The 20,627-nt window shown below is 38.2% G+C and overlaps 1 protein-coding gene across 7 annotated transcripts in view; it reads right to left on the bottom strand.

Annotated features, from left to right (window-relative positions):
- LOC139947976 (1-phosphatidylinositol 4,5-bisphosphate phosphodiesterase beta-4-like) overlaps positions 1-20,627 on the bottom strand; it is a 146,475-nt gene that overhangs the window by 37,507 nt on the left and 88,341 nt on the right. For 4 of the 7 annotated variants that reach the window (XM_071945932.1, XM_071945949.1, XM_071945941.1 and 1 more), the window contains exons 6-14: positions 15,633-15,712; positions 13,981-14,116; positions 13,234-13,334; positions 12,029-12,195; positions 9,702-9,912; positions 7,292-7,385; positions 6,515-6,679; positions 5,470-5,560; positions 4,400-4,477 (exon numbers count right to left, since the gene is read on the bottom strand). In XM_071945932.1, the coding sequence (XP_071802033.1) occupies positions 4,400-4,477; positions 5,470-5,560; positions 6,515-6,679; positions 7,292-7,385; positions 9,702-9,912; positions 12,029-12,195; positions 13,234-13,334; positions 13,981-14,116; positions 15,633-15,712 (1,123 nt within the window). Of the gene's footprint in view, positions 1-1,893; positions 1,975-4,399; positions 4,478-5,469; positions 5,561-6,514; positions 6,680-7,291; positions 7,386-9,701; positions 9,913-12,028; positions 12,196-13,233; positions 13,335-13,980; positions 14,117-15,632; positions 15,713-20,627 lie in introns of all 7 variants that reach the window. The other 3 variants (XM_071945907.1, XM_071945925.1, XM_071945916.1) reach the window with 1 other exon arrangement.

Here is a 20,627-nt window from a genome sequence, read left to right as displayed (position 1 = left end):
ATTGAAAGATCAAATTAATCCTACTCTTTGTTCTGTTGTTTCTTGTTTTTAATTCTTAACAAATGTAAGAATTTGTTTTTATAGTTGTCCACAGGATCGCAGCTCCCCTGCTCTTGTCCACTACTCGTTGCTTGTTAAATTTATAAATACTAATCTGAATAGTCTTACAGGAAAAAAAACATGCTTAAAGAATGAAAAGTGATTAAAGGAACATTACAGAATTGGTTTTGCTAACAAAACAGTTGCTGGCAGTAAGCACTTTATGTAATCCACCATATACATAAACTGACAAACCTGTAGAAGTTTGAGATCGATCGACCATCTGGGTACAAGAGAATAGTTAAAAACAGATTAAAGAATTCTCATCAAATCTGAAATTTCAGACAGAAATATTTCAAAGGATGTTTTCTATACTCATCATCATTAGACCGTGTAAGTTTGATGTAAATCTGTGATTTTCACGATTTTTGTTTCTTATCAATTCTATAATGTTCCTTTAAGTGAAGGTATGTTGTTCAGAACAACATACCTTCACTTAAACACTTTTCATTCTTTAAAGCATGTTTTTTCCTGTAAGACTATCCATATTAATATTTATAAATTCTTTATGTATCTTGTGTTGTCAAGGCAATGGTGATCATTTCTATGGTAGATGAATGTGTTTCCTACAGCCCAGTGAGTTGAAAAATAAAGATGCGTAGATTGGTCAAGAGCTTGAGTGAGATGATTTGTTTACGATTGGGAGCAAGTATTATTCTCTAACTACTCCCACAAAATGAGAGAAAAGCCACAGAAGGTAACAGATTTTACCAAGGCAAAGGTTCACAGTATGCATGACTTTGTCATCGAGGGATTATATAGCACTTATTTTTCCACTCCAAAGTGTTGAAAACTACTGAAAATCTAGTCACAAATAAGAGGGGAAACTGTTTTAAATAATAATTTTTTAACCAATGCTGACTTTACTTCAACTGTGTGGGAATCGGTTGACAGAGTCAGTTGTAAGACGCATCAGAGAGAAGAACAACAGAAGTAGAAATAGCGACAATAAGCAATAACAGAAAAATGACAAGAACTGCTCTGTTAATACTCAGACATGAAACAGCCGCAGGGTAGCACTGATAATACGGCAGGCAACAGCCGCCTGGTACAACATCTTCATTTTCAGCACCACATAAGGTTAAAGAACATCTGTACTTTTACAAAGTTGTACAATGAAAAAAGAAATAAACAAAAAACAAAAAGCCCGTCTACCCACTGTTAAACAGCACATAGTTTTTTTCTTAATACATGTACTTGTAGCTTTTTGTAGCTATAGAACAGCAGACTCACAAGCAAGACAAAGTACATACAATATTCCACAGTAATTAACCATCAAGTCCACAGGTGAACTTGTTTGTTTTGTTATTTTCAACCCAGTAATTACCAAACTTACGAACATCAAACCATTTCAATTTTTTTCTTAAAAAATGACAAATGATACAATATAAAAAAAGGAGGAAAAAGGAAACGAAACTGTAATATCCATTTTTTTTCCTGCAGTCATAGCATTTTTTTTTTCAAGGTTTAATTATCCCGACAGTGTATTTTTTTTTTTTGAGAAGTAGAATAAGTAAAGTCAGAGGTAGGAGAAGATATGGAGAACAAAAAAACCATCCACCCAATGTACAGGGCCTAATAAAGGCCGAAAGATGCACAACATGTTGTTTTGTAACAAATATGTACAGATCCATGCAGCTATAATGAAGTGAATGAGGCACACACGAACGGTCACCGAATGATGGTTTATGATCAACTCTACAGGCCAAAAAAATAAATTAAAAAATAGAGGTCAATATGGACCACAAAAAAAAAAAAATAGTGGACAAAATGTAAAAAAATACATGTATGTACCAGATAACTTGGATTGTCTGCGTGTGCGCTTGTTGGCGACACTAGCAGAAGGTGGGCGAACATCATCTTCCGAATCGCTGTCTATTGAAGTGCATAAACATATAGTAGTGGTTAAAGATATCGGATTTAAAAAAAAGCAAAGGTTGTAAGAAAAGGAGAAAAGGGTGTGAAGGGAAGAAAGAATTATTAAAATCCAAACAGGTTGACATGATTGGATATGGTGTTAGCTTTGTTTTTGTTTACACAATAAATAAGGGCTCATTCAGACTGAGGTTACAGAGTTCGATTTGGTGGATCAGTGTTATTCGAGAAGAAGAAGAAGAAGGAACAAAATGGGGGGAGAGGGGGATATAAAAAGGTTATTATGTAACATCTTGCATCTGTAATGAAATGGTTAGCTGATGGAGACGTGGTTAGCAACAAAGAGACAACGGGGGGAAATGGGAGGAAATATACCATGACGATGAATCTGTTTCCAATGGTAACCAATGATGACTCAAAACGATGGTAATCACTTTTAGGAAAACAAAAACAACCTGACAGCCTGGGGGGATATGTTATTTATTCCACAAATAAATAGACACCGGATTCTTGGTACATGACACCGAATCTAAATGGGATAAAAAACAACACAGTATTTCTGGTCATGAAATAACCTTCTCAGGATGTTTTGTAGCCCGCCCGAAAAACATAATCAGTTTCAATTGACTTTTGTTGAAAGAATTACAAAGTACCCGTTTATGGTCTTTTTAAAATAGAAAGTTTTTAGCTTTTAATTAATTTGTTTACCAATTCAGTCTCCCAAATTAGCGCATTTTAATTGTGCGCTCAAAACAAAATAAATCTGTTCTTTTGTTGTGTGATAATAAAAAAGTGATCTTTTGTGAGAGTGCATTCTTGAAGGAGAAAGGAAAAACAAAGAATGACAAAGATGTATACACTTTCAAAAAAAATGAAGAACAAATCATACGAAATTGGGTAACGACATACGAACACACATGCACATGTCCTTGGTCAGTCTAAGATCTTACATGTACCTCCCCACCCCAATATTATTATCCCTAAGGTATAAATGCATCTATTTTTGTGTTCAGTCAACTTGTACTTCTCTATCATGACATATTAATACCCAAGGAGAGTTGAATGTCAAACTCTTGAAAAACTATACCTGGATGGAAAGGAACTGTAACGATAACCATCCAAGGAATGCGCATACAAAGCCAGAAAAGTTGGGCGTGGGGAATACAAACTAGTCAAAGATCATTTTGATTTTGGGGTCCATGGTTGGCAAACTTGACTTGATTAAACTTCATGGTAGCTTTCTAGTCAAAGAGAAAGGGGAGGATGTCATGAACAACTGTTTAATGAGATTGGACTCTAGGTAAATGAGTTTGAGTCACAAGTTGACTGGTAATGAGGAAAAAAAACCTCCCTTTCTTTTAGAATTTGTTGATGAAATAGTCTATATTAAAAAATAAAATAATAAAGGCACTTAATGGTTGTATGATGGCACCCCCCAAAACGATATTGACAAACTAGGGAGAACGCAAACATAGGGATAGTTAGCTCAGTTGGTGAAGTGCCGGCACATCTACATCCGGAGGTTATTGGTTCAAATCCCACTCTTGTCAATTTTTTTTGTTTATAACCCCAAATAATAATAATACAGACCCCTGCTGCACAAGATTCATATCCAAGAGGTTTTCGAAAGTTTGCTGTCTAATGACTCCATTCAGTGTCTCCTGCCATACCCAAATTTCAATTGCAATATTAACCCTTTTGTGGAAATATTATTCCAAATAAAAGACCGAAATCCTAAAAAAATAATCAAGCAGATGTTGAGAAGTACGGCAAAAAATTTCATAACTTGATCCACTGGTAATAAAATATTAAAACCAACTTCAGTCCTAGACATAAAAAAAAAGAAATTACTTGGCGGTCACAATTTCAAGTTTAGAAAGCTCCTAAATCTTTTACTCTTGAAGTTGCACGGCGGCATTTACCCCCACCCCTCAGTCCAAAGAACAATAAAGAAAAAAAAGGAGAAACAAGTACAGAACAATGTCTTCAGGGACAGATGGAGGAATACAACAATGTCAGACCTGACGTTAAAAACATAAAGCAAACGGGTTACAACACAGAAAGAAAACAACAACAAAACTCCACCATGACCAAGCACATGCAGATATAACATCCACAAATATATATCATTTTTCTGTCCGTGTATCAGTAGAAAAGACAACAAGAAAAACAGTATCAGAATGCTGTAGGTTAAAAAAAACATGTCGTGGTCTGTTTGATCAAAAAGAGCAAGATCTTTGGTTCTTGATTGGAACTCAATACAGAGTCACTATCACTATTTTGCGGCTTTGTCGTAAATATTTGATGCATCACATTGATTGAGAGGTACGCTCAAGAATGATACAGGCGATTTTGTCAAAGGAGAGGAGTCATCACCATTTACTTAATGAGGAGAGTCTTAGAGTCTTTCTTGAGGTGACCTTACCTGATTCTGGTTCTTCATCTTCTTCATCCTCAGGATTCAAGATGGCTCCTGGTTTCAACCTCAGCTGCTCAAGTTGCCCTTGAAATCAATCCAAATAGTCCAAAAACTTAAAACAAATGTCACACAATTTTCACCCAATATATTATCCCTAACTCTATTAAATACACCCCCTTCCTCCCCGCCCATGAAGAGAGATCAGTTCAAGTGGGATAATCTTGCCATCTCTCCTTTCAATACGTGAGGGTGGTTTCATTAGGGAACTGTTTCATCTTATTTTAAAGGGTCTATATACTTTTTGTAGGACAAAAAACACAACGTCCACAGATTTACATTAAACTAACACAGTTTGAAGATAATGATAGTAGAAAGCTTCCCTGAAAATATTACTTGCTGAGGTGTTGTAGTTTTTGAGAAATGAGTAAAACAATGTCATGAAAATAATTTTTGTCTCAGTGATCACGAGACGAAACTTATTTTAGCATGTAAAAACGTACTTTCATGGCATTGTTTTACTCAATTCTCAAAACCTACAGCACCTCAGCAACTAATATTGTAAGGACCGCTTTCTACTATCATTTAAGTTTAATGTAAATCTATGGACATTGTGTTTTGTGTCACAAAAAGTACCCAAATCCTTTAATTGCCGGTATGTAGTTTTCTTGTATCAATGAAAAATACATCCTTTTAAATCATAATTTAAAAAAAAATTAAAATACATGTCACTGTTTCATGGGATCTTGTACATGTCGCTGTTTCATGAGATCTTGTACATGTCACTGTTTCATGGGATCTTGTACATATCGTTGTTTCATGGGATCTTGTACATGTCACTGTGAAGGCCACTGTACATTTCACTGTTTCAAGGAATCTTGTAAATGCTGGCAGTAAGCAAACAGAGCCCACTTTCACATCCCTGCTTACCGTGGAATTCTTTGCTTATGGCCTATAAGAGAAGAATTCCATGGTAATCAGAGCTATGAAATAGGACCCAAGTATTTTCAAAGTAATCCTTTTATTACTGCCTAGCTTGAAATTAGATTTGGAATCTATTGACTCAAACTGTTACTCACTTTTCTCCACCTCTGGCTTGAGTCTCTTGTTTTTGATAAGAATCTTCCTCTTCAGTTTGCTTGGACAGGGAAGATGAACTCCCGCATCCAGCTAAAGATGGAGAAAACACATATCTTTGTAACTTTGGAGAAGAAACTTTTTAAGTGTAATGATAATTATTACAATAAATACATGAATACTCATAAAATTCCCAGACAGTTTAGGCAGTCCTATTGGTTGAAAGGTTGTCACATGGCCATGTTTACAGCTTTTGAATAGCACCAAGGAATGGTTTTCAAGGTGCCGTGGTGCAAGTTGCAGCCAATCAAACCAGGAACATCGGGGCAAACCCCTTCTCAGTGAAAACCCCTTCTCAGTGCAATGGGTTCTTTTACATGCATTACACAACAAACAGGATCAACGGCTTTACGTTTCATCAGAGGGACGACGCAGAAATAATGGTAAAGTGTCTCGCTTAAGGACACAGCTGTCACGACTGGGACTCGAACCCACACTCTTCTGATCAGAAACACCAGAGCTTGAGTCCCGTGCTCTAAACCGCTCGGCCACGACACGCCACAATACAAGTATGTTATATCAAGAGGAAACAGAAATATCATCATCATCATTACGACCGTTGGGGCGACCCTGCACCACAATACAGCCATTGGGGCGACCCTGCACCCCTGATGATTTATCTCCACTCTTCTCAGTTTTCAGCCAGTCTGATGAGTTCCCTTTGCTGTCCAGTCCTTGAAGTCTAAAATCAAGACTCCCCGCAAAAAATTAAACCCTTCCCATGAAATATGTAAATTGCACATAGCGCGTGCGCACTTACATTTTGGTTGGCAAAATGAGGGAACATCGCGCTGTTTTGTACACGGCTAGTGGGTGCATGACACAGACACCATTGCGCGTCTGCTTAGTGCACAACTCTATGGCGTTTGCCAACCAATAGGGTATGTACTTATGCGTGAATGTAATAAGCATATTTAATGGGAAGGGTCCATTACATGAGCAATCACAGAAACATATTAAAGCAATTCCAAAAATTGATTTTTTTACCGGATGCTCTGGGAGTGGTTCCTTCAGCACAAACTCCCCCAGGTATTCCTCACAGTACTTGGCCAGCTTGTACTGCTGAAACTTAGTACAGTGATTCTCAAAGGACAGAATCACCGGGAACTCTGACGTCACAAACGCTGTGTCACGGATAGCTATGATGACATCCTAAGCCAGGTAGGTGGAGAGAGGTGAAGAAGATACGAAGAGTGATTCATTTGTACAAATATTTTGGATAGTGAACGTCGTGCGATTCTGGCGTGCAGGCTGCCCAACCCACTACCCAATGAGCGCTCGGGCAACCACGCTCATTTCTTATGCATACTAACAAAGCACACCAAACATAGCTGTTTTTCTCTGAAAATCTCAAGACATTGTGGTTGCTGAATTGTTCTCACGGTCAGATTGTTTATAATTCATAGAAATTGCTTTGTCACAAGAAATACAGTAAGACACATAAAAGCGCAAGGAGCTGTGTACTTCAAGATATATTTACAGTCCAATTTACAAAGGTTTTTTTCTGTGTGTGTGTGTGTGTGTGTGTGTGTCACACCTTCCAGTAGTAAAGGGTATGCACTCATATAAGTTAACTTAAATGATAACCGGGTAACAGAACACAAATGTTTTAAAACGGAACCTAAATACAGCCATTTTATAGGGCTGCATAGTAACATGACAAGTCAAATTTGGGAGAGGTGGGTCAATCACATATCGCTAATGCTGAAGAGGATTATTTAACATGCTGGGGGAAAAAACCCACAATGTAGACAAATGTCACACCTTGAAGTTGATGTCTGAGCACATGGCCAGACCGTGTGTAATGATTGGTTCTTGGTCTTCATTCCTGCCATCCCAACAGTCCAACTCAACACACCTAGTCAAGAAATAAAATAAAAACACATTAATAATAGTAATCATAATACATGGTTATTATATAGCGCTTTATCCAGGCAGGATAATTGTTTCTTGAAAAAAAGTTGGAATATTTTATTGAGTACAATGGACTGACCTACATAGGGTGCGTTTGATTAGCTTCCCCATGTCGACCCCGGTCTGCCCCCGGTACGTTCAAATAGCTTTGACGTCATTCCAGGGGCTCACCCGGGTCAGCCCCAAGTGCCTTGCTTGTGGAATGGGTCACTTGGGGCAGGCCCGAGGTGCACGACATCACCATGAGAGGGCGTGTGATCGTCTGATTAGCTCTTGTCAGGGGCTCACCCGAATGAGCACCGCAGGGTCGACCAGGGGAAGCTTATCGAACGCACCCACTTTTACATGGTGTAGGCTTTCAAGAACTTTTGAGACTATTTAATCCCCCAAAAATCAGACTGAAGTTGGAAGAATATCATGCCTGTTTATCACACCCGATGGGCATATGAAAGTGCTCAGTACTTTTTCCTTCAGTGTATGTGGAGCTACGTTTTTGAAGTATGAGGTACATTTTTAGCTATTCCTTTACATAGGACCATGTAATAATTTACAAAGTGCAGTGGTGCATTATGCTGCAGCTCAAACCAGAAAACCCAGGCGAAAACACCGGGGCGAACCCCTTCTTTTGACGATGAGTGCACTGGGTTCTTTTATGTGCATTATACAACACCTTGTACCAACGGCTTTACGTCCCATCCAAGGGACGAAGCAGTAATGGTATAGTGTCTTGCTTAGGAACACACGTGTGTGTCGCAACTGGGACTCAAACCCACATTCTGCTGATTAGAAACACCAGAGCTCAAATCTGGTGTTATTATTCGCTTTGCCAAAACTCCAAAACTCATTACATAACTTTTGAGACTATTTAATCCCCAAAAAATCAGATTTTTCTCCAAGAAAAAACCCCCACGGAAATCAGACTGGATGTCGTACCTCTCAATAAAAGAAATGCTCTCAAGATTCCCTTTGAGCTAATTTAATTACTACCAGTAATGCAATAACTGTTACAATTCAAATCTGAACATTCCAAACAGTTAGTAAATTAGCCAGCGGAATATTTCAAGTGTCACCCTAGAAATTCCACCCTGTAGCCAGTCTGCCTGATTGAGAGAAAAAACAAAAGTGGCGAGGGACCAAGCAGAATCTTGCTCCAGGACCTTTATGTTCCTGGCCCCATTCCAATACGTACAAACCTTTATACTACTAATTTCAAAATTAGCGGGTGACCCATTACATGAAACATACATACATCACATAGCATTCTGGGGGGTGTACGATTTCCAATGTTAGCAAAGCTTAGCGTTTCATACATACATAATATTTGGCCCTTGGTAAAGAAAAAAGTAGGAAAATTATAATCGAATAGAAGGGCTGACCTACATATTGCATGGGCTTTGATGGGGCTTTTCAGGCTATTAAAGGGAGGGTAGACCTTTGGTAATTACTCGTAACATTAATGACAATAAAAATTACTCGGTAAAGATCACTGGAGAGTTGTTGATACAACAAAACATTGTTAGAAACAACACCATTTGAAGTAATGTACATGTAGATTTAGAGAAAGAGGTTATTTTTCCCCAAACAAAATTTGAATGTGAGAAAGGCTCCAGGCATGAAGCCCTTTCAGGCATTTAAAAGCACACAGCTCTAAGCAACAAGGTTGATTTTTTTCTTTCATTATTTTCAGGTTTGTTATTTGATGCATATGTTGGGATACACCAAGTGAGGATACTGAGTGGATTTCACAAAGGTAGTCCTAACTTAGGACTAGTCCTAGGCAATGCGAAGAGATAGGACTGGTCCTAAGTTAGGACCAGTAACTCATCCTAACTTAGGACTGGTCCTATCTCTTAGCATTGCCTAGGACCAGTCCTAAGTTAGGACTACCTTTGTGAAATCCACCCCTGGTCTTTGAAAATTACCAAAAGTATACCTTGGCTTTTAAGGCAATGGACATGTTAAGTAATTGTCAAAGACGGGTATTGTGTGCTTTCAGATGCCTGCGAAAGGGTTTCAGGCCTGAAGAATTTCTCAGATTCAAATATTTAAGTGATAAATTACCTCTTCCTCAAAGACTTAGTTACTTCAGAGGAGTCGTTTCTCAAAATATTTTCTGTAATTATCATCAACAGCTCTCCATGGTAAGTTTTGATGCTAAAAATATTGTGAGTAATTACCAAATTTGTTGATATTCTGAAGGAAATCAAAATTCATAAACCAGATTAAAGTAGGAAGACATTGATCATGCGTGGTTTCTAACCTGCATCCAGCGAGTAGGACTTGCCGGTACATCTCCACAGAGGACTTGCCACCAAACTGTCTCCCCGTGAGGTACGTATTGTGAGATGAATTGATGAAGTAGTGAGATAGGGGCTGGTCCATGTCTTGGTACAGGTCAAGCCGATCAAGGAACACTGGTGCATTCTCATCAGACATCAGGTATCTGCATAAACCGTCCACACTCAGTTGATCTGAGTAAAAGCAAATTTTTTTTTATATAATAAAATGAAAAGAGACAAAATACACATCATTGTAAATGTTGTGGAGTGGCCAGAAGATGTATGTAATGGAAGCTTTTAAACAGAGTCAGGGCACAAGCAACTAATGTGTTTCAAGAGTTGTGTTTCAAGAAAACTGAGCATGAAAGTTTGAGTGTTTTATAAGTCATAAAATTGTGCACATTGGAACATGTCTCTTGAGTAACTCTAGCAACTTGACAAACTAAAAAGTAACGGAGCACTAAGTATAGTAATGAGTTAAGTCACACCGTGACCAACGCAGTCATTTTCTGATGGCATCCAAGATTGATCATTAGACATTAAATCAGTCAAAATTGGACACTGGGGAGGATGCATCTTTCCATTGTTGATAAACAAAATGTGATAGTTGGCACGGTTGGCTGAATGCTAGCAAAACATTCAATCCTGTTCATAATAATAATAATTTATTGAACTTATTATTGTGCTCTCTCCAGGACCAGCCTATTAGAGAGCGCATAACAATTTAACACAATTCACAGATGTTGTGACCAAATTCAACATTTCTGCAAACTATCAAATAACAAAAAAATACATCCCATGATTGGTTGATTTGTTTCCAACAAATTCACCACTATTTTCAAATATTTGTGTGATGTTATTACCGAACTGTGGCTATTTCTGCTTTGCATTTATGGCTTCCCATAGTTTTCCAAGCTTGGTTGGCCAAAACCCTGGCTGTGACAATGTAGCAGAAAGGTCTATAGATAACTTGTAAAAATACCCTTAAGGCTTTTTCCAAGATGAATTGGGACAAAAATGAAGATGCACTCCGTATAAATTGTCCAATAATAGCCCGTCGTGGCTGAGTGGTCGAGCGCACTGAACTCAAGTTTTGGGGGCTGAGTCATAACAACGTGGTTTGAATGTCGGTCAATGGCATTTGTGTCTAGACACTTAACTATAATTGTTCCTTGGCATTTATATAATTCTACCAAGTAATATCCATAGAAGTAAAATTCTGTGCATTACATGTTGCCAAAAGAAGTGCAGAATTCCGCTGTAAGCAGCACCATTAGTCTGGGTCCAGCTTGTTCGCAAACATTGCTAATGATGCATCACCCCTTGACTAATGTTTCAAAATAACTTTTTTTTTTTTTTTAAATGTTGAGACATTTCAAAACAGACATTACAATGTATACAAATTGGTTTTTAATGTCACAAAAAAAGACATTTTAAAAATTTGTTTTGAATGTTCCAATACAATGCCTTCACTGATGACGATACAATAAAACCCACTGAAGTATTTGACATTTAGGATATCGTCGTTAGAGTGCTTGTGAGTGGGGGACGGAAGGAGGAGGGGGGGGGGAGGGCGGTTGAATATCGACAACTCTCCACTATCAACAGGAAGACCAACCCTCGATCATTAGTATGCATCGCTTGTTGATGAACTACTGGAAAATGCAAAATGGAGACAGGTGGATTGGGCAGAGAGACGACCTCCCCTCGATCGCATCTACAATCCCCCTCTTAAAAGTTCCGGGTAATTAACTTCACTGTCCCCTTAAAAAAGACAGTTGTGCCAGGTGGAACAGGAGAAAAACTCTCATTGGAAGAAGTCGTCTTCATGTTGATATACGTGCCTTTCTTGTAGTACAAATTGTGTTGCGACTATAAGAGGGTTCAATAGATGGAAACTCGCAACGGGGATAAAGAATATTTATTTTTGTTTTACCCATATACACCGATGTGTGTTAGCACTGTATACTCAGTACTTTCCCCGAGTCCTGTGAAAAAAAATCACAGGCATATTACTCAGGTGGGATTCGAACCCACAACCTTTGCAAATCTAGAGCAGCATCTTACCAACTAGACCACCGTGATCGCCCGGTAGCTAGAGGCAGTTCGAATTCTATATTTTGGCAGCTTGTTGTACTGCAAAGAATTAATAGATGGAAATTTGCATGGGGGATAAAGAATGTTAGTGAGTCAACATTTGGTGAGTTTTCTTTCATTTTTCTAACACGAATTTTAGAATCAATCTTCATTTCATTTTGGTTTATTAATTTTATTCGAGGGGGGGGGGGTTGAGATACCCTCCTCTCACCTCTCTTGACAAACTCCAGGTCCTTCTCATAAGTGTTGATGATTTGAAGAATACGCTCACGGTCGTAGAATGGGAAGAGTATTTCATTTAGTCGCGGGTCTCTCTGTCTCTCATTATGGAACTCGATTAACTCGCTTACTGTCAGGCCCTCTTGATCACTTTTGCTCCTGTAGTCCAGAGGAGAAAAAAATAAAAACAAAACATAACAGCATTCTACAAATTTCTTTCATTGTTGTTTTATCTCACAACTATTAGGACTGTTTATTTCTTTATTTTACAGAATTGGGAAGAAACAAAAATTGCGAAGATCATATGACTTACATAAAACCTACGACGAATATTATGTTAATAGGAAACATGCCTTGAATATTTCTGTCTGAAATGTGATATAACTCAGTGAGAAATAACTCAGTGAGTATTTTGGCATCGATTTCATGTAAAATGTGTCATTGATTTTTCACTATTTTCTTGTGACCCAGATGGCCGATTGATCTCAAACTTCTACAGGTTTGCCAGTGCATATTCTGCGTGGAGCAATTCAACCAATAGAATGCGCTCTCTTTGCGTCATGATCGTTATTGTTTTCTCTGCAGTGTGACTCGGCCTTTAATCAGTAAGACATTGATAGGTGGCTGTCTAGACAGAGACATACGTAACAACAATTGACATTCAAAACTGAAAGCAAGTGTGAAAAGACGTGTTATTGAGTTGTGGTTATTTGAAAATAAAAGTGGGCTGTTGTGCAGTCCTGGAGGACTTCAGAGTGGGAGTTTAAGACATTCTAGGTGCGACGGAGGAAAACAACCCTGTTCTTATAACTGAGCAAATCAAGTAAAAGCTCAGCTGATTAAATGTCAGAGATTCAAATTTTGTTTTTGCCCCCCAAAAAGAAAGAAAATTGCATGTACCACACACAACTTTGTGCAGCGTGTTTTTTTTCCCAGTCTTTCATTGACGCCAAATGAAAAGAGGGAAACAAAGGAAGTCATCTGATGAGCTGAGAAGTTACATTTCTGAAAATTATCTATAAAGCTGACACCTTTCTTAAATGCAAACACTTAATTTGTAACGTTTGTCTGATTTGTCTTGGTCTATAAAAATTAAATTCATTTAATAATTATGAAGTCCTGTGCAAGACATTTTACTGATCATTTTGAGGAAATATGAGGAAGACCAGAAAGGCCAGGAAGGATGAGCCAGCTTACATTTGCTTGAAGAGGTCCTCTATATCAGTTCTTGGGCAGATTTTGTGATACAGATCATAGAATTTGCTAAATGGGAATGTCTGAGGATCTATCTCATCATTCTGAAAAGACAACAGGAAAAATAAGTTTATTAACACTTTCAACAGTCTCCCATGCCATGGTTAAAACCCAGTTCATCGTGACAGCGAATGCGAAGCGAATGTTTACATCACAGCGCTGTTTGCGCAGCAAATGTTTCGCAGAATTTGGGCACATCTCTATTCTTCCGAATCATTCGTTGCAACTTTGTGACGTCAAAAGTCGTATCCAACTTGCATTTGCAGGAAGTATGAACCACGCTTCACAATTGTGTGGCCTTCGAAAAACACCTAAATGTTTTGAAATTGCCTGGCAAGAATGTTCATGATGTACAAAACGCTATTGGCCGTTATCGCTCAATTACTTAGGACAAACTTAACTATCTGAATTTAGAGTTGACAAAAGTTGTTGTTTTTTCTTAATTCAATAGCATGGTTTGTCATTTCCTGTTTGAGCATTGAAGAGAAAATAGAAGGAAACATTTCGCATCCTCTGTCTGACCGTACCAAAGGGGGAGGCCCTTTAAACTCATTAATTGGGGAAAAACAATGACAGAAAATATTCCATCTTTGTAGTTTCAACCATCAAAACAGACGTGACTTTGGTAAAATCTCACACAGATAAATTTTCAGAAATTGTATATAGCTATTTTTCCCCAAAGTTCCGAACCTTTCCTGAGGGAAGCCCAAGTTCCTCCAGGGACTTGAAGACGATCTTCTCAGTCTTGCCCGAGGCAAAGGTCCTGGTGAGGTTTCGCACAGGTATATTGCCACTCGGGTTCACCTGAAAGCATATCTTCATCCAGCTGCAATTGGGTATCGAGGAAGGAGAGGAGAACAAAAAACAGAAAGAGAGGGACTGTTAGCAACGATGCGACAGAGTTTCTCTAAAAGAGCATCTATGGGGAGGGGGACGACACACAATAGAAAACACGTCGGGGACTTCGTCTTGTGTTGCAGGATTTATTGACTTGAAGAAGTCAATGGACATCCCAAAGGGGAGAGCTGCATAGGTCGGCTTCCCCCTCTCCTATTCAAAAAGGTTTTACTTGATAGATGGTTCACATTACACGGACGCTGCAAAACACGCCTGAGTTGTGCAGCGGGTCGGACTAAGAGGTAATTCTCTGCCTTGTTGGTCATTGTGTTGTTCATTCATCCGCATTTAGTCTAAGTATAGAATGATCTTGGAAGAGTGGAGTGGAGTGTTCAATGGGGTAAAAATAAATAAATAGAAACAATCTAAAGAAGATAAAAAACACAATGTGGTCTAAGCTGCTGCAAAACCAAGATGTCGGAACAAATTATTGAAACAATACAGTTATGGATAACAACTATACAGTAACCCTTACAGTAGGGCATTCCATGGGGATACATAAAGCATGGAGGAAGAATAAAGGGCATCCAGTAATGGATGGGCTCAAGCTGTTTATGTTGGGCAATGACAGGCATGGCTTTATAAGTAGTGTTTCAACCATGGAGGACTGGTTTTGTATATTCTGCACAAAAACAGACCAAAGGAAAACAGCAACTTTATTGCGGCATGGAGGTATAACAAAGCAACCCCTACAAATGTTGCCAAAGTATTGTCATTGGGACGCTTAAATGTTTCAAAATTATAATTAAACTATAAACAAGTATATTGTAAAAAGTTGAAAAAGCATTTTCATTCAAAACAACTCTGCTTGAGTTTAAAAAACCTTTAAATTCTACCCATTTCTTGAGAATTTTGCTTCATGTAACTCATCCTAACTTAGGACCAGTCCTATCTCTCAGCATTGCCTAGGACTAGTCCTAAGTTAGGACCACCTTTGTGAAATCCACCCCAGGTTATTTTTTGAAACAACTGGTTTACTTCTCATAAACTGGTTAACATTGTACACCACTATAAAGCTTACATATATGGCTACATTTATATTTAATTTGCTACCTCCCACAAGATTTAAACAAAATAATTGTGGCAATTTTTTGATTTCATATTTTGTTTGTTAAAATTTTACATAGGGTCGAGTAAAGTGGTAGTAGTAACTGTCATTCTCAATAAATCTGGTCATAGTAAGTTTTAAAAAAATCCACTGCAGTAGCGCTACTTTTAATCCCGAATTAAATATATGTAAATGAAATCTTGTCAAAGATTAATGCTGCCAGCCCCTCATATAATTGAGGATGCATTAACGTTCGTCATAATTTTCCTGTCAGGTGTGCAGTCACGGAGTCATCTACTTAGGAGCCATCAGTGAGGGTGTGAGAATTCACATTGCCGCATTCCCCCCTCCGACATAATAATACATTGACCTAGGTCTGACCTAGGTCTTGACTTACTGCTTCATTAGGCTGGTCATTGGGCACACATTGTTGGCTTTGAAGTTGTGGGTAATCTTCAGGAGTCCGTCAAACCACTCCTGTAGGATGAGGAGAAAGGTGGATAGAGGAGAAGGGGGGGGGGAGAATAGAAGAGACTGATAATTAGATTATTTTGCAGACTTGAAGTTCAGGGTTAGATGGGTTTTTGGATGAGAAATTGATAGAATGAGCAAAAGTAAAAAACATGGCAACAACCATGACTGAGGTTGGTATGCAAAGGTCAGGAATTTTTTGAGTGGAAAGAAAACAAGCTTTCCTTCAGATAAATAAAAAATGATAGCCTGGACAGGCGTCAGACCATTAGAAAAACCCGAAAACAACCATGGCTTAGGCTGATAAGCACGGACAATCAGGAATCAATGTAGAAAACAAAACAAGCTTACTTCAGACAAATAAAAACTGATAGCCAGGACAGGCGTCAGACCATTAGATTCCTTCCGAGAAATTATGAGAAATTGTTACAATGGGCCAAAATAGAAAAACCCGACAACAACCATTGCTTAGGCTGATATTAAGCACAGACGTTCAGGAACCAATGTAGAAAACAAAACAAGCTTACTTCAGACAAATAAAAACTGATAGCCTGGACAGGCGTCAGACCATCAGATCCCTTCACATCCAATGGTTATTCAATAATAAAAAAAATTCTTGCGAGGACCCAACAACAGCCCTATCGAACATTGGATTGACCTATCGCCGCCGCTCACAATAAACGGAGGCTCATAACTGCACTTATTCAATACTACATGTTCATGACCACCCGAACCAGCGAAAAACAAAGCTTATCAGTTGTTGTTGGTAAACCATTCCAAACTGAAAAGGTCACGCTTAATACAGCCTTCTATGAGAAGCCTTTCAGGACAAGATATTTATATCTCATTGAAGGCTGTCAATACTTCTGTTAATTTAAACATAACTATCAAAAAGGTGGGAGAATATAAAATTGGACAATCCGTCATATGAAGTAAAATTGAACAAAGGCTAAAATTGAACACATACAACTTTAAAGAAGTCGGTACTTGCTTACAAAATTCACAAATTTTTGAAAGTCATCCCAATGAAATTTTAACAAAATTGAACAGATATCTCTACAGAAGTCAGAACTTGCTTACAAAATTCATAAATTTTTAACAATCATTCCTTTTGAATGAAATTTTAACCCCCAAAACGTCAAGGAAATGACAAATTCAAAGAGTGTATGAAATTTGAGAAACAGTTCCTTAAAACACAGGCGATCAATAATGTCTTCATGAAGAAAAGAAGAAAAAAATCTTTAAAAAAAAAAGGAAAAAATTCTCATCAACAATGCAAAACAAATGGCAGGCCCCAAAAACAGATATACTTTCAAATGTAACTTAAGAAGATGCTTGTAGGTTAGGAGCAGCTTGTATGACACTACTAAGGAACCTGCGACGACTCCTTGACAATGCCACAAAGGACGTTATGACATCATGCTGCAGAAAACACAACCCCCGGCAGTTGCCAAGCACTTAGAGGTGGTTGCTATGTGATGTCACTGCAATCATTTAGGCGCAGAGAGTTCTGGTTTGACATCGCTCACGCTGGGCTGTTTAGCATTTCCCCAGGCCCTTTTTCACCTCCTCTGAAATGGTTAAGGCCATTTAAGGCCATATAATTTCGAACCACCGCGTATATTCCCTGAGTTTTTGAAAATTTTCAGTTTTGATTTTTATTTATTCGGCCGTCTCGGATAGTCTGGGAATAACATGTTTTCTTGCTATTACTGCATTTAGATCTTTGTCGTTTATAGTTAGTAAGAAATTCTTACAAAGACATTTGATAAAAAGATCATGGTTTCTACTTGCTTCAACACAAAAAATCAGTTCAACCTGTACTGCACTCAACCACTTATAAATTCTAGCTATTTACATGCCAGTAATGATTGCTTCGACTTTAGTCTTTTTAAATAAGAAAGAAGGCATAGATCTTCAAAAGTTACATCAATTTAAAATCAAACACCTTGAATTTTTTCCCTTTTTCAATTATTGAAATTGATTTTTTTTTAAATGTTCAGCTTGTTTGGTTGGCCTTTCAGACATGAACCGATTGCTTTCATTCTTGTTGTTAATGTTTTTGTCACTCGAGGTAAATGACTTATAGTTATTTATTTTTCTCTTTGACTATTTTGATATGATGGAATGATATGATATCAAATTTTCTCAGAATTAGATACCAACCAAAACCATTCTATAATTTCGTTGCACTTTCTTAAACCGCGACACCAAGTCACACCAACATCTATAATAAAGGCCGAGACATCCCGCGGATACCCTGTCCTGGATTTCACGTATCTGTTTGCTTTCCAAGAATCGACTTTCGACTCTCTCAAGACAGCCCGTTAATTTCCTGAAGACAACAACGACGATTCTTAGGAATATCGTACCGCTTCTTCCTGTTGAACCTAGCGTGCCATCTGCTTTCAGAAATAGAGTGGGAGGATTTTGGGATTATGAGGTTGGAGGGGGGGGGGGGCCTCTTTGAGGTAATTAAGAGCAATATTATTCTAGGGGTAGCAATGACGAGCCTAAGCAAAATTTATGCACGTTGCATTCTACATTCATTCTGATTGTACTTAAAATCACAACTTCCAATTACTGAAGTGGGATGGGTACACTTGTTTATATTGACTTTCTCATGATACTTTAACAGGAATCACATTCTACATATATTCTACATGACTGTTGAGTTGGCAAAGCAAGCCTCAACTACTTCCTCTTTTTATGCAATCTTACTGATGTTTAAGTTCTACCTTCACCCAAACATGGAGGGGGTGGTGAATCCTACCTACGTAGGATAATGCACGTACTTGTGCACGTAGTTACACAATTAGCGGGGATCTTCTGGGGTAGAAAGCTCAAAGCTGGCATTTTAATACAAATATATCAACAACAATTCATAGAAAACCTGTGGGTTGGCTACATGGAAATGTCAGAACTATTTTGTTTGTCACATTCTTTAAATGTTGTCATGTCTGTGGGCTGCAATGTGCACAGGGTTAAACACCATTTGGTTATAACTAATGGAGGTAATATATTGGCATCTATCAAAATTAAGCATTCTTAAAAATGGTGAAATTCAACTCCAGTATAGTCAGTCTTTCCTTCAAATTCTTCAGTGTGAGATAATGTGTTTTCTTACCCACATTTCTGTAACAAGAATATGTTTAGCCAAAACTTTATCATAAATTAAAATATGTTTCGCCTTCGAGGATAACTCTGCTCGGGTCGAAACATCAGGCCATTAACTATTTAGGTCGTTCTGGTTGGTAGCAGTTTGCAACAGCTAACTCAAGTTCCTCAAAATACTTTTAACATAAAGGCAGAAGGTTTTCACAACATATATAAGTGCTCACACTACACTTGTGACAACATGTTCATGAACAAGCTCACTAAATTTGAAGATTAAAAGTATGGCGGCCAAGAAAATGGGAGAAGAGAGGAGGGCACTGAACTAGCTGCAATGAAATTAACCCGAGCCCAAAACCCGATCACGAATCTTGAAGTTTCCTCGCATAACGAGCCACAAACTGAACAGCATGTCGCATGAACGTTCCCCAACGGTGTGTCCGAGTAAGAAAAAGAAGACTGAGGGACTATTTGATATGCAAGGTCTGGTGGATCAAGCGGACTCAGCTCTTAGACGCTGACAGATTTACGCTATATTTGCCTTGATTAGGAATCAGCCGGCCGTAAGTAACCGTCAAGCTTTGCGGGGTAATCTTTAATCATCGACTTGAACACGTTCAGCTTTTTTTTTAAAGAGGGGGGGGTCTTTTTGTGTGTGTGTGTGTGTGTGCTAACCATGCTTACTTGAGGGTACGATGAACATGGGATTCACCCCCCCCCCTCTCTATAATAGGGCGACCTTTGCATTGAGAGTCTATGCAGTTGCTGTGAGGTCAGGTCTTCCCCCCTCTTAAAGCAACGTGACATCAATTTTAAGTCAACTCTTATAATTGTGCTCCCAAAGTCATCATCTTGAAAATAAATTCTGCTTTGAAAATATAGATGCAGTAATTTTTACAGAAGAAGGCAAGAGATACATGGTTTTTTTCTTCCTCTTGTTAAATAATGAAATGGAAGTGAAACAAATATATTGTTCTCTTCTATGTATTAATACATTAAATGTTTCTTTTTAATGAAAATATTTAAAAGAAATGGTTATCATATGAACGGCTCCAATTGCTAAATGAAATACAAATAACAAACTTGCAATGATATTCAATAACTGCCAATTATGAGCATATTCCAGCATATTCTCACAATATTTTGGTGCAGTGAACACTCTGAATAAGACCTGTGGTCTAATAGGGACATTTTTTGAAAATCAAGCCCTGCCATTGTCAATGCACATGAGCATCTGCGCTGTATAAGAAGCCACTATTATTATTGTTATTATGAATAAGGTGCGCAAGCACATACTGCTCAGCATGTCAGATGTTACTTTGAACTTCATCAACCAAAAGAATGAATCCCCCAACTCCCATCAGGGGGCAATGTTCTCCGCTTCATAGTTACAGAAATCCATCAGCTTGGCTTTTGTGCACGTTCAATCAATATCTCAGTGTGTGTGTGTGTTTTCTGAAGTCAGAACAAAACATAAAAAAATGCAGCCCCTCGATGAACCTAGAACTGCGTTGTGTAATTTCAATGAGTTTACTCTCCCCTCCCATCGGGCAGTGATGTACAAACCCCATCCTCTACACACAGCAAACATCCCCCTCTCCTACACAGGGATGTGATAGACTGTTAAGAAAAAAACCTGAAGTCTGAGCGAGAAAGCATAACATGTTAAGCCCAATATTAACATTTGTCTTTGATCTGAAAAGCCCTACTCTGCAATCTGGGTTATTATTATATGGTTTTATCTTCATTTTTTATGTATTTGATCTTTAACAAAAATATAAAAAGTAAACAAAAAATTGGGGGGGGG

The sequence above is a fragment of the Asterias amurensis genome, chromosome 1 (assembly GCF_032118995.1).
Source record: "Asterias amurensis chromosome 1, ASM3211899v1".
In the NCBI taxonomy this organism is placed as follows: Eukaryota; Metazoa; Echinodermata; class Asteroidea; order Forcipulatida; family Asteriidae; genus Asterias; species Asterias amurensis.
The sequence above is the reverse complement of the archived record's forward strand: the minus strand, read 5'-3'. Positions and strand labels throughout refer to the sequence as shown.